Source organism: Engraulis encrasicolus, chromosome 21, assembly GCF_034702125.1.
Source record: "Engraulis encrasicolus isolate BLACKSEA-1 chromosome 21, IST_EnEncr_1.0, whole genome shotgun sequence".
NCBI classification, from domain to species: Eukaryota; Metazoa; Chordata; class Actinopteri; order Clupeiformes; family Engraulidae; genus Engraulis; species Engraulis encrasicolus.
Genome location: NC_085877.1, coordinates 29,029,765 through 29,045,095, shown reverse-complemented (window position 1 = coordinate 29,045,095; position 15,331 = coordinate 29,029,765). Strand labels below are relative to the sequence as shown.

The following is a 15,331-nucleotide window of genomic DNA, read 5'->3' as shown; positions in this document are numbered from 1 at the left end:
AAAAAAAAAAATCAAAAATGGCTGCCACTGGAATGTTCCATTGTGAGAATGTGCTGGGTGGGTGGGTGGTTGGTTGGTAGGGATGTCAACAGCGGGGGTCGAGGGTGGGGGTGGATGGTAGTTGTGTCAGGCCCAAGGAAAGTGAGGGGACCGGGGGGGATCAGGATCGGGACCCAATTACATTGTAGGCTATGTATTCTGTGTGTGTGGGGGGGTGGGGCTTTCAGATGACTTTGTCCTGGGCCCGGCCAAAGCTGTCAGCGGCCCTGGCTGTGTGGGTGGGTGTATGGGTTTGTATATGAGGAAGGGAGAGGCCTCACTGCTGGCTCAGCAAGGCTGCCCTGAGTTCCCTACCTCTGGGGTGGGGTGGGGTGGGGGCGGGGGGCGGCGGAGATGTTTGAAGTAGAATTAGACGGGTGAATTCAGGTAAATTGGGACACTTTTTTCTTTTTTTTTTGCATATAAGCAAATAGCCCTAAGTGGCCCAATCTACCTGAATTCACCATGCTGTTACAGATGTAAATACAACACTAGTAGGATGATATATTACATAGTTGCAGCTGCGTAACATCATGCCACTAGTGTTGTAATTACATTTGTACGTAACTGCACTTCTACTTCTACTAAATACAACTTCAGGGTGGGAAGCAGCGGGGATGGTACGACTCCTGGACATGCCAAAAAATGTGAAACCCTGTTTTTTCTGTTTATATACTGTATATCTCTCTCTCCAAGTTTTTTTTCAACCTCTCTCTCCCTCCTCCCGCCTCTCTCCCTTCACCCCAGCTTTCTCAGCTCCTTCAGTTTCTGACTCTCTGTACGGAAACAAGCACCCCCCCAACTCGTTAACAGCTGCAGGTGCCAATGCTGAGGCACTTGTGGTGTAAAGAAAAGTGTCTTCATAATTATTTTGCTTCATAGGTTATTTTTTATTCAAAAATTTGTGACAGCATTTTTTTTTGCTAATCTTGTACTATATGCATCTGTATGTAAAAAGTGAATGCTGAAATATATTGTATTACAAAAACAATTTGTGTATTTTATTTTTCCCCCAAACTCTTTTCTGAAGGATGTAATTTGCCAAATGTAAGGGATATTTTTCTGAGTATTTTTTATTGTTATTTTTTATTTTATTGCAATTTGTTTTTGTTTATTTGTTTGTTTCATTTCCTCTGTTCTGTCTTACAAAAGTGTGCAATGCGTTCACCTGCTCCTTGTGCTCTCTCTGCCCACGTGCCATCTTCTTAAGCAATAAGAGACCCACACCGACCGGCCAACCGACCGAACCACCTGAGGTTCCAAAAAGCAAAAAAAAAAAAAGAAAAAGAGAAAAGAAAATGAAGAGAACAAAGATCACATAAGTATGCTGCATTGGTGTTTTATCCATAACCTGCGACATGCCTGACAGTCGCTATGATGCTATTATTGTTGGCATGGCAACATCATTACGGGCAAGTGAAGGTTCTGATTGGTTTGTGATTGTACAATGAATTATTCTTTGTTTTATCATTTATAATTATTGTTAATATTTGTTTATTTTTGACTACATACCCAATGTCTCCGTTTTTTTGGTTTTCTGAGCATAAATTCGGCAGGTTTTGTTTTGATATCGGTTGTTTGTTGCACAGATTGCCAGGCTCCTTGGTGAATAGAAACATCATTCCGATCGTAACTACGGAAACTGAGTGGGGCATCTAAAAGCTGTCACGGTTCTGAGCTCTGATTGGTCAGTCCATGTGGCTATCTCTCTCTCTGCCAAGTGACATTGGCAGTTGAGCATGTCATAAAACGTATCTCTCACAGTATTGATCACACAGATATTAAATGCAAGACAATATATTTCCCTCCTTGTTTAAATACATTTAAATATATTTCCTCTTCATAGTTTAAATATATTTAAATGTATTTTCCCTCCTGGTGCTGGAGGCACTGTATGCTGCATCCGAATGGCTCACACTAATACGTACAAAGCTTTTATGATTTTCTGGCGAGAATTAAAAAAAAACAAAACATATATATTACTTTTTTATTCACATTTTAATAAATGTAAAGTTGTAAAGTGTATTTTACTGTAAATAGCATCTGGGGGAATATTTTATGGTCTTTTTGTAACAGAAACTATATTGAAGAAGAAGATGAAAAAAGAAAAGAAAAAGAAATTAGCCTTATTTTAAAATGTTTACAAAGAAAGGGGGGAAACAAAACCAAACAAAACACATTTAGCAAACTGCTAAGGCTTTCTGGCTAACTTTTCAGGTCAGGTGAGGCTAACTTAATTTTTTCAAACCGATCGGCTCAATCTAGTTACGGCTTTCAGCTCCCCACCCAGTTCCACCTTTGCCCCCTGCCTCCAGCAAGGGCTAGCATTAGCATCAGTGCTAACACCTGTCCACAGATATGAACACTACATACCGCGCTAACCACTCCTCCTCCTTGGAATGAATGGTATATGTCAGATCCCCACGTTTATAATGCTGCCATCAATAAGTGACAAGACGCTATGCACATTATCCTGAAGGTAGCGGTAAAACAAGATCTATGAAAAACGAAAAAGTTACCAGACCAAGACGACGGCGCCCAGCGTTGGTGCAACTCCAAAAGGCTGAGCACGGCATTTAGTGTTCATATCCATGACACTTTTCAAAGCAACATTAAGCCATTTTTTTTTCCTCAATCTTGAAATGTTCCCAAAATAATTTCTGTAGCTTCATCAATTTGGTGAACATTAGCCTAATTTGGCTTTGCTGCAGCCCAACCCGTGGGCGTTAACCACTAAAAGATGTTCAGAGGTGCGGGCCATGTTGCTATATAGTAGCTCTTATGACGATTCTACCTGTAGTTTGAATGAAGAGAGTGAATAAATACTGTGTTGCTTTAAAACAAGATTAACAGCGATGTTAGCAATGATGCTAATGGCCAAAAGGTCAACGAACTAAAATGTCCTTGGTCCAACTGAAAGGTGTTCTAGAACGTTCCTGTCTTTGCTGCAGAGCCAATCAAAGGCCTACACCCCCCCCCCACGATCCTCATGGTCATCTCTGGGTTCTGACCGTGTGACCTTCCGTCGGTCACCTGGGACACGGAATCCTTGAAAAAGCACACAAGGGAAAGGTAGAATGCGGCAACAGAAGGGGCATTAAGGTGTCACACACACACTTGGTATGTTTGTGGGAGTGGATGGAAGATTTGACAAGTGATTCTGTGTGTGTGTGTGTGACTAAGATAAGGACCCCTTGTGTGGCCGCAGAGGGAGCTGGCTCTCTGGTGCTCTTGGTTGTACAGGTGTAAACCATTTTATTTTCAAATAATTATTATTTGTTTTTTTTAAAGTTACTTCACAGTTTTCTTTCTGGATGTTTCTGTTTTATGTTTTTTTCCTTTCTTTTTGAGAACTGCTGTAATTTCAGACTAAAAAAAACATTACTCTCTTCCTTTAACTCTCTTTAGTTGGATGAACGCACAGGAAACCTTGTAAAGATGTAAAGAAACGATTTCCTGCATTATGAAAGAACTGGATGTACATATTGTATCAATTAAACACATAAAGCTTGAACGGCCTCTTCATGTTCATTTACACAAAGAAAAGGGGATGAGGAAATCACACACACACACGCACCGCACACGCACACACTCTTACCTCACTTAGCATTGAAAGACTCCTTTCCAGGACCTGCCCCCCTCCTCTGCCCATTACCATGGCGATGAGAGCCTTGAGAGATGAGAGTACTCTGTTACCTTGACAACCAATAGCCTATTTTATGACCTTTGGCTTTTGAGAGTATCAATTAGGAATCACAGGCACACACCCACACCCACGCACGCACGCCCACCCACCCACACCACCTCTTTGGGACTCCTCTAAGGTTTTTTGTTCCTGCAGAAGGTGGATGCTCCCACACGCACGCACGCAGGTCTCAACTAGAAGGTCTGACCTTTTCATTAATAGTGTGCCCAAGTAGTGCCTTAAAACACCACAAAACCACATTCATGAATCTGTAGAATTACTGTACACCTTGTGTTTTTTTCAAATCATTGATCTTACAGATGAACAATTAACACCATAATTATTGTATATCTGGCAAGCATAGAACCGAAAAGGCAGCTGTGTAATACGCAGGACAGGAGTTCATCACTTAGAGAGCAGACCCAACTAGGCCACCTCTGTGGCCCCACCACCATGACGTGTGATGATGGGGTTGACCGTCATGCTCACAATGGATTTGTCCCTTGAGGAGGTGTAGCAAAGAGGAGTTGCTGTGCCAGGACTTGAACCCGGGGCTCTGACCACTGCACCAAAGAGCCAGGCTCATTTGTGGGACAGTCAGAGCACACAAACAAAGTGATGGTCCCTCCATCACAACAGACAATTCGGGCTCATTAAACTTGTTTGATTTTGAGAAAAGGGATGTGTAAGCTCTAAACGTCACTAAATGAATAATGCAAAAGAAAAGGGGACTCCAGGCCCTTCACTAGGTTTGAGAGACAGGGGTGGCTTAGCCCAAAACATTTTCAGCGCACTTGCTAAGGTTTTGTCTATGAATTCATTATTTTAAGAGCAAAGAAATCCTGCACACTGTCCATTCCACCAACAAACTTTAATACATTGTTTCGGTCATCCGACCATCTTCATGTTGTATTAAAGTTTGTTGGTGGAATGGACAGTATGCAGGATTTCTTTACACTTGAATGACAACCCCACTGGGATAATATCCTACGCACCTGCCCACCTACAGAGGTGTGCAAAAGCGTCTTCTTCAACAATTATTTTAAGAGCACCATACCGATTTTTAAACACTAGTTACAGTGATTTTTTTTTAATTCACATTTTAATGAACATTCCTTATATGTAAGCTAAAAAAACCTTTTAAAATGTTTCAACTGATGAATATTATGTAGGCCCTACGGAAGTTGAAATGATTAGATAAAAATGCAGAGAGCATAATTTACACAAGGACTAGGAACTTTAAGGAGTTACTAACTGCACATCTCCAGGAGAAGCAGTGGTCAGGAAGCGATTCATTCAAACAGGTTCCTTACTTGGAAAACTATGCATCCCTGGCAGATATTTGGTCATTTTTACTCCATTAGTAGCTATTTTAATCAGTTCATGTGTGTTTTCAAACTGCTAAGACAAATATTAAAGCTCAACTATAATTTCAAGACAATGTCAAATTGATTTATTACAAGGGAATTGTGAGTAAAAATTACTTTGGGTCTGAACATTTCATCCGTGTAAGTAATTACACTTTTCCTGAGGTGTTTTTAGTCACAAAGCACAATCCTTTACCTGTTTCCCTCCCGCATAACACATTGCTGTGCACCCTGCTTTTATTGTAGGATATAAGTGGCATTAAACAATAAGCAACCATGAACTTGTATTCAGATTAACTTGCCTTCTTGATGGTTCGTATTCAGTGCTTTACTCCATTTGTTTTTTGGAAAAATGTTAAAAAAAAAATAAATAAAAAAAAAAACTTTTTTTTTTGCAAAATCATTTCAGGGGGGTCTAATACAAATGTAGGGGGGGCTAAAGCCCCCCTAAAATAGGCCTAACGACGGCCCTGGCTGGGACTCTTCGGAGAGCAGATTTTCTATTTAACTTTAGTTCTACTTTATTAAAGCCTGCAGCCCCTCAATACAAACTACTTAGATGGTTCTTGTGACTGAGTAAAACCCAACTGTTTATCCAAATATCTCAAATGGATAATATTGGAATCATTTTGTCCACACTGGTCAGTCACTGGAAATTTATTTCACACCTGCACATTGCAATATTTAGATGTGACTTTGATTAATCTCAAACCTGGAACACCCTTTGCTTTTTTAAGAATGTTGGTTGCGAGTATGGTACTTTTTATTTAAAGGGACACTGTGTGAAATGTTTAGTTGTTTATTTCCAGAATCCATGCTACCCATCCACTAATGTTACCTTTACTTACCACCACCATCAAATTCTAAGTATTCATTATGACTGAAAAAATTGCACTTTTCTTACATGAAAAGGGGGATCTTCTCCATGGTCCGCCATTTTGAATTTCAAGAAATAGCCATTTTTAGCTTCAAAAATTACTGTACTTGGGCCATGCTAGAAAATATTAGTTCATTACTTAGTACACTTTCATGAAAAGATCAAATTTGACAATGGGCAGCCCAGTTTCAATGAGCAGCATAGTTGCAGTATCCTTTTTGTCCATTTCCTGCACAGTGTAGGCCTACCTTTAAAAGGCTCTGTGGGCCAGATGAAATGGCTCGGCGGGCCGCATGTGGCCCCTGGGCCTGAGTTTGCCAACCCCTGCCCTAAAGCTTCAGTCAGGAACCTTGGGGTTCTTTCAAGAACTTTAGCGTTCTTCAGAGGACTTTTAGGTTCCCCCATGAGCCAGCTGAAAGTTATTTGGAAGACCTTCCTTTTTTTTTTTTACAGTGTGCAGCACCTGTCACAGTACGTCTGTAAATGCTCCATGCCAAGAATCCTGAGGAAAACTATAATCTGGTTTTCGTTTTGAAGGACAAAACACTAAAAACTGTCCAATTCCCATTTCTTTCTTAAGTCACACTGTGTTTCATAGCAGAACTGAAAAAGGAAAATCAAACTGAATGCATACGCATAACCTTCTGCTGTGACAACTGCCGTTAACATAATAAATACCAAACTGTGAGGTTTTTGCCAAACGAGAAACACCCAATCTCATGTCAGTGTCTCTAGGGTGAATAGGAATATTCAAAATCTCAACCACTCCTATTTCTTTCTCCTTTCTTTCTTTCTTTCTTTCTTTCTTTCTTTCTTTCTGTCTTTCTTTCTTTCTTTCTTTCTCCTTTCTTTCTTTCTTTTCTTACAAAAACAAGAACCAGAGGGAACTTGCTGGAATATGTGCATTACAATAACTATTATCATCTGAAACCATAAAATATTTTCCCCTTCAGTATGTGGTTAAGTTTGAGGATGGAAAGAATGCATTCAACGATTAGTTTTGAAGGGAGAAAAGGGGGGTAAAAGTCAAATACGTACAAATCTGGAATTGCTATGTCTGGAGTTCCACATGTTTGAAATTTAGCCCACAGGTTAAAAGGTGAAAAGTCATAACAACAACAACAACAACAGCAAGTCAAGAACAAAAACAATCACAACGACAAAAACAATAGAAGTACTGTACATCCAAACAATGTTAAAGCAATCATTTTTCTGTCAGTCAGCTCTATGGTTTTGATCAACATGTTCATTCTCCGCATCTCGGATTACTCTGAACTCTGGCTGCACTTCCTCTTAATGTCAACACAGTGCGGCTCATCCGTCACACACACACACACACACACACACACACACACACACACACACACACACACACACACACACACACACACACACACACCTTGACATGAAAACGTAGGCCTTCAGCTTAAGACTGCCAAAACTCATACACATTCTCACGCAAGCACGCACACACACCAAAATGAGGAGAGAGGGCGAAGTCTTATACTCGAGCCCTGAGACAGACATCTGAGCTAATCCGGCATTGGAGAATGAAAAGGATATACCGCATATTCCCCTGGTAGCACAACCTTTCACACAGCACACTGGTTTCAATTAGCAGAAACTCTTCACACAAGGCAGTGAGATGATATAATTAGTGTATTCAGATGTGTTTCGTGCACAGCAAGAAAACTATGTCTAAACTAAACGATAGTTTTCAAAGTGGAGGAGGACGGGGACCTCTGGGGCCCCGCGGCAGCTTGAAAGGAAAAGTCTTGCAAAACAAAATCTCCTCATTTATGCCATTGTCAACACTCCTATATTTATTACGTTTCCTTTTGTAGTTACATGTATTTAGGGGTGCACTTATCGAGTCATGAAAGGGGGTGCACAGAACAAATAGTGTGGCATGACCCATGTTGGGGGTGGGGGGCTCTTCTAGAATGTACTGGTATATGAGGGGCCTGGTCATGGTAAAGTTTGGGAACCCCTGGCCTGAACTAGCCTGGGAACTCCCGTGCTGCCTTTAGTTCTACACAATCATTCCGATCTGAAAGACATCTCACTTGTGATAAGGTCTGGTGGTTGCCAGGCAAGGCCTAAACCAAAGTCCAACCCTAACCCTAACATGCCAGTGGAAAAAGTGTGTTATTTGAGACCCATCCCTAACCCTAAACTTGTCAGCAAAGAAATGTAGGCACTGAGCGGAGAAATGTCCGCCCTGACAATTTGATGAGCAGAGTTTTGTCCGTCTTTGCAAATTTGATGAACACAGGTTCTTTCTGGGCAAACATTTGTTTTCTGAAGACGTCCCCTAAGCCCACTGAGTCTATGACTTCAGATTTAACCGCCTCTGTTCATGAAATTCTTCACTGGATTTTCGTCTTTCATGGTGCCAGAATCAACTCTGTTGATGGCCCTTTAGGACCACACCACAAGTTCATTACTGTCCAGGTAGTTTTCTTCATAGTTTAAATCAAACAAAGAGAAAGACTTATTAGTCCCCTTGAACCTGTTGAAGGCGTTTATCTGTTTGAATTAAATCTTCTGACACACATGCATGATAGAACTAGTTTTGCCCTCGGGTTGCTGTGCTGTGCCAAGCTATGGTCTCTATTTACCAATGTACAAAGACAGTATTATCACAGGATCTTGTTTGTGTGTGTGTGTGTGTGTGCGTCTCTCTCTCTGTGTGTGTGTGTGTGTGTGTGTGTGTGTGTGTGTGTGCGTCTCTCTCTCTGTGTGTGTGTGTGTGTGTGTGTGTGTGTGTGTGTGTGTCACAGTGATAGCAAGACTCTGATGTAGTAGGTATGTATGGACAAGATGAACAAAGTGTGTGTTTGTCACCTTCTAATAATTTTAGCAGTTTATTTCCAGAATTCATGCTGGTCATTCACAAATGTTACCTTTTATCACATTTTTTTACCCCCATCAAATTGTAAGTCTTCATTAAAATTGAAAATTGCACTTTTCAAAGATAAAACCGTAGATCTTCGCCATGTTTGCCATTTCGAATCAAATTCGGAAATAGGCAGCACAGTTGCAAGGAGCAGCAAAGTCGCAATACCTACTCTGGCCACCAGCCTACCTACGGCACCTTTAAGTTCCATGACATGAAGCTCTAGAAAAGCGCAGTATGTTACATGTGGGATTAGATGGGGTGGGCAAGTGTGAACGAGGACAACCAAGTGTGTGCCAACCTACACAAGAAATAAAATCTGTGAGTGTGTGTGTTCGTTTGTGTGTGTGTGTGTGTGTGTGTGTGTGTGTGTGTGTGTGTGTGTGTGTGTGTGTGTGTGTGTGTGTGTGTGTGTGTGTGTGCGCGTGTGTGGTATGTCCATGGATTCCTTTGAGAGAGAAAGAGAGAGAGAGGGTGGGTTTTTGTGGGTGTGTGTGTTTTTGTGTGTGCACACATGTGTGAGTGTGTGTGTGTGTGAGTGTGTGTGTGGGTATGTGAAAGAGCTGTGGGGAGCTGGTGCCCCTGCCAACCCCACAAAATCTGGGTCAGTGGACCTGGCAGAGCTGTGGGCACATACTTGTGTGTGTGTGTGTGTGTGTGTGTGTGTGTGTGTGTGTGTGTGTGTGTGTGTGTGTGTGTGTGTGTGTGTGTGTGTGTGCGTGCATGCGCGCGCCCATGAATTTTTCCATTCAGGGGCTGCAGAAGAGCACTGTGACTACAAGTGTGTGTGTGTGTGTGTCTCATTCACTGTGTGCTACTCAGTGTGTGTGTGTGTGTATGTGCTACTCAGTGTGTGTGTGTGTGTGTGTGTGTGTGTGTGTGTGTGTGTGTGTGTGTGTGTGTGTGTGCGCCCGCTACTCAGTGTGTGTGTGTGTGATTGTTTTTGTGTGCATGAGTGAGTGTGTGCACTTCTGCCTTTCAATGTGAGGCTGTGAGAGGGGGTACTCTGCACAGTCAACTGTGCACAATGCGGCCACACCAGTCAAAGGTTTCACACTCACACACACACACACACACACACACACACACACACACACACACACACACACACACACACACACACACACACACACACACACACACACACACACACACACACACACACACACACACAAAGAGGCCACACCGCACCAGTCAAAGGGTCTCTCAGGGGGCACGGGCAGAGAGAATGAGGGCAGCATCGGAATGTAGTGGGGTGATTTTTGTGCCAGGAAGGGGTGAATGGGGATGTACGTGTGTGTGTGTGTGTGTGTGTGTGTGTGTGTGTGTGTGTGTGTGTGTGTGTGTGTGTGTGTGTGTGTGTGTGTGTGTGTGTGTGTGCATGTGTCTGTGTGTTAGGGTGCATCAGATGCCCCCTATGAAAATATATTACCTTGGCCCTATAGTAAAAATGTTCTACACCCAGTAAAAACACACTGTGTAAAATATTTTGAAATTTGGATGAAGTCTACCGGGGCCACCAGTCCCATGAAAATAGAAAATAATGGTGATAGTCAGAATCTTGGAATAGAAATGGACATTTTGCTGCATAAAGCTACCCAATAAAAAACATATTGTCTCGGCTCTGTGATAAAAATGTTGTATGCACAGTAAAATCACTCTGTGTAAAATATGTTGAAATTTAGATTAATTCTACCGGGTCCACCAGGCCCATGAAAATACAAAATAATGGTGATGGTGATGGGCAACCTGGATTCCAAAGCTGAAGTCCAGTGCCACATATTCCAAATGACATACCTAGTTTTACCTTTCCAGTTAGGGCAATTGGACAGGTAAAACCAGGTAATTTGAAATCTGTGGCACTGTATTGTAGCTTTTGAATCTAGGTTTGCCATTGTCTTAAAACCAAAGAAACTCAAGAGAAAGAACAATCTCTTGACGGGGAATGCATTGGCCACGGTGTAGTACGGGGGCGTTGCCTGATGACACGAGTGGATGGAAAATTAACTCCCTTGCGCATGGTCATTGGTCAGTGGGTGCGATGGATGCCATTTTCGTACTCCCTTGCACATGGTCAGTGGGGGCGACACCATGATGGATAATTTGTGGCCAAGTAACGGCAGCTGTTGGTCAGCAGTAATTGCTGGGGGTAATTAAGGACAGTTGACAGACATTCACGCTGTCCTATGACCTGTTCCACAGTGAATAACATTTCCGTACTCCCCTCGCCATCATTTCCTACTACGCTGTTATGACGTGAGTAAGCCCTCTTGTCTCAAGCCTCTTTGCTTAAAACAGAGGTGGACAAACCGCGTGACACATTTGCCCCAGCCAATATTATGAACCAGCTGAGCCTAATTACCACTTAAGCCAGGTTGATGAGGTAATTAGTGAGATCACCTGTGTTGGGAGCACACACAGAAGGAATATCTAAGCAGGTTGTGTATTCAGTCGATCCACTTACACAGACTTCAGTCTCAGGACAGACTGATGGTCAAACTGCTATGTTTAGGCAAATTTGTAGTGATGGGCCAATGAAGCTTTGTTGAAGCTCTGAACCATTTAGGCACATTGCTTCAAAAATTGGGTTAGTACTTGAAGCTTCAGTAACAGGGCCCTCTCCTGGTGAAAAGCCATGCTTGCAATTAAGCGGGCTCAATTCGATAAGATGAGATGTTGTGCCCTCATCTGCGACATTACCCCCAATATTGGACTGAGTTCATACTTTTGCACACTATACTAACTTCCAGACATTTGACATTTGGGCTACTGATGAGGCAGTTGAGGTAGACGACATTACAAAGGCTACGATGCCACATTTATTTATTTATTCATTAGGCTATTTTTTGGGCGATCAGAATAAAGCGTTGCTGGCCATTAATGTCTTCTCCTTATTGTGTTCATAACGTATGATGATGTTGTCTACTTGTCTATCAAGTGGGACTTATAGGCCTAATGACAGTCAATAAAATATCTATTCTCTCCACTGCAACCTGGCAGACGGCTCTGCAACAGGCCAAACACATTTGCGCGCGCCTGCTGGTTCGTGTGGCAGCGCGAAACACTGCAGCTACTTTCGGAAAACTGAACCAGTTTACTGTTTCATACGTCATATATCACGTGGTTTTTCCATACTGAAGCAAACTTCGGAACAGTGGTTTAATGGTTTTCGCAGTTGATGGTTTGAAACACGTTCCGGCGCGCTTGTGCCAGACTACCATCACTACAAATTTGCTCTTTTGCAACACAATATCAATTCCTTGCTGCCTTGGACCACTGCTAGTATGAAGCAAGAGATTGCAAAGCTGCATGACTGTTATATTTGTGTGTTTCACCTGTGGGCCTACAATTCATGGAGGAACATCTATACTAAAGCTGTGAATGTTCCTTGGAATGCCTAAGCTACAAAGCAGCCAATACAACTGTATTGAAGAGTGCCATTACTTCTTTATCCCATCGCCTGTGGTAGTATTTCACTTTACTCCATCAGATGAGGACTTACCTGAGAGGCCCTTGGCAATGGACTCTGGACCTGGTGATACCCATGACATACCTAGAAGCCACTTAAGTACAGGTTTTGGGAAGCCACTCTTTCCAACATCACATACAGCTGTATTGTATGTACTCTATTGAACTACTGAAGGGATTTCTTAAAAAAAAAACACAAGTCATTCCAAGGAGCATTCACAGCTTTAGTACAGATGCTCCACCAGGTATTAACAGCTACCTGTACAATCCTGTAGGCCCACAGGTGAAGCACACAAAAGTCATACAACTTCGCAATCTCTTGCTTGATACTGGCAGTGGGTCAGCTGGTTCATTATATTGGCTATATTTGGAATATGTGGCACTGGACTTTGGAATCCAGGTTGCCCATCACTATCACCATTGTTTTGTATTTTCATGGGCCTGATGGACCCAGTAGAATTAATCTAAATTTCAACACATTTACTGTGCATAGAACATTTTTTTAATCACACAGCTGAGGCAATATGTTTTATTGGGTAGCTTTATGCAGCAAAATGTCAATTTCTATTCAGGGCTGGACTGGGCGATAAATAGGGCCCGGGCACTTTTGGATTTAAGGGGGCCCCCTCATTATTATTAGTGCCGGAGAACTGACTCACCGATGGGCCCCGCACCCTCATGGGCCCCTATTTTCAGTAATGTAAAAAATAAAAAAATGGGGGCCTACGAGGGTGCGGGGCTCAACGGGAAATGCCCGCCAAGCCAGATGGCCAGTCCAGCCCTGTTTCTATCCAAGATTTTGACTATCACCATTATTTTCTATTTTCATGGGGCTGGTGGCCCCGGTAGACTTCATCCAAATTTCAAAATATTTTACACAGAGTGATTTTACTGTGCATAGAACATTTTTATCACAGAGCTGAGACAATATGTTTTTTATTGGGTAGCTTTATGCAGCAAAATGCCCATTTCTATTCTAAGATTCTGACTATCACCATTATTTTCTATTTTCATGGGGCTGGTGGCCCCGGTAGACTTCATCCAAATTTCAAAATATTTTACACAGTGTGTTTTTACTGGGTGTAGAACATTTTTACTATAGGGCCAAGGCGATATCTTTTCATAGGGGGCAACTGATGCACCCTACTGTGTGTGTCTCTGTGTGTGTGTGTGTGTGTGTGTGTGCGCGCACCCTCTTGACTGAATAACCCCAGTCAGACCTCTGTCATTATCAATTCAACTTAATTAAATGCACACAATCAACATCTGGTAAATATATTTGTATGTATTTATTTTCAGATTAATCTAAATATACTGTAGTAATAAATGCATAAATAACCATATATAACAGTGGTGTGTGTGTTATCATAATCAAATTCAGACGTGTCTGTAAAGGTGCTTGACAACACAACATACTTGGATATATTAAAATGTATATGTATTAATTAATGCATTTAATACCTTAAATAAGAGCTTGACAGGTTACAATTAGATGCAGTGATAACACTATATCTGCACAAGAACATCTGCACAAGTAATTGATCAGCACAAAGTACTAAAAGTTTTGCTGCCTTATTTTTTTCCTTGGGTACATCAAAATGAATAACATGTATTAAATAATGCATAACTATCCATGCATAAAATTTGAAAGGTTAAGATAAAGAGTTGCATGTGATAACATTACAGCTATTACATCTGCAAAGGCACTTAACAACATTAAGGACCAACAGTTTCTTGGATGACGAACAGAAGGAAGAGCCAACAGGCAGATGAAAGCGAATGAACAGAATGCGAGCACACGCACAAACACAACTTTCTAAAGTGGATGATGTGCCAGAAAAATAAGATTCTGAGAAAGAAATATTGAGAGAGAGAGAGAGAGAGAGAGAGAGAGAGAGAGAGAGAGAGAGAGAGAGAGAGAGGGAGAGAGAGAGAGGAGAAGAGGACAAGAGAACACACATAGAAAAAGAGAGAGGAACCGGTGAGAACCAGTCTGGAGCTCTTGCCGTTGCCCCCGGATACGGAGCAAGAGGAGAGAGCTGGAGGAGCTGCAGCTGCTTGTTACCACGACAACGGGATGCAGGACAGAAGGGGGGGGGGGGGGTGAATGATTGAGTGAGAGTGAATGAATAAGAAATTAAAGAGGAGAGGAGAGGAGAGGAGGAGGGAGAAAGAAAGAAGGAAGAGAGAGAGAGAGAGAGAGAGAGAGAGTGGGTGAGTGAGTGACTGTATGAAAGAGTGACAGAGTGCAAAATTAAAGAGGAGGAGCTAGAATCAGGAAAGTGGGTGACAGAGGGGGCTTTGTTGAAAGGGACAGATGGACAGATAGGATGACAGGAGAGGTACAGAGGGGAAGAGATGGACAGAGAGAAGAGGAGAGAGATTCAAACCAGTAAGAACAGAAACAAAACTTCAGGCAAACCAAGATAAGGAAGGAGAAACAGCATCAAAAGAAGAGATAACCGTTTCAGTCAGATAAATGTACCATAGAAAACAGTGGTGGAACTATGGCACATAGGGCACCAGGGCAAAACACTGATAGGGCCCCCACATGGCCTCCCAAGGTCATAATAGGGCCCCCACCACTAATTCAGATGGGTCTTGGGCCCGGGGGCAAATGCCCAGCTCAGCCCCCTCCATAGCTCCACCCTATAACTCCACAGCTTCTATAAATGAAATAAAACGGATAAAGTGCTAGGAGCAAAAGGAGAAGGTGAAAAGGAAAAAAGAAGGGAATAAAAAGACAGTCTGTGAGGAGAAGAGTTATGGGAAGAAGAGAAGAGTTATGGGCAGGGAGAAGTATGCATAAATGAAAGAATGAACCGATGAACTAAGAAGAAGGAGGAAGGCAAAAGAGAGAGGATGGGGGAAAAGAACAAGGGAAGGTAAGAGTGACGATGAAGAGAGGAGTTATGGGCAGGCAGGAGTTTCTGGAAGGGACAACTCCGACATGGAACCCCAGGAGGACCCGCTGGAAACCACCACCTTTAGAGGTA

General features: G+C 42.3%; 1 protein-coding gene across 1 annotated transcript in view; it reads right to left on the bottom strand.

Annotated features, from left to right (window-relative positions):
• Window positions 1–13,600: 13,600 nt before the first annotated feature.
• The window catches only part of LOC134437087 (DNA polymerase nu-like), a 23,646-nt gene continuing 21,915 nt past the window's right edge, over window positions 13,601–15,331 (bottom strand). The window contains exon 5 of the mRNA XM_063186535.1: window positions 13,601–15,331. This exon is cut by the window's right edge and continues 1 nt beyond it. Coding sequence (XP_063042605.1) covers window positions 15,246–15,331 — 86 coding nt within the window. The 3' untranslated portion in view covers window positions 13,601–15,245.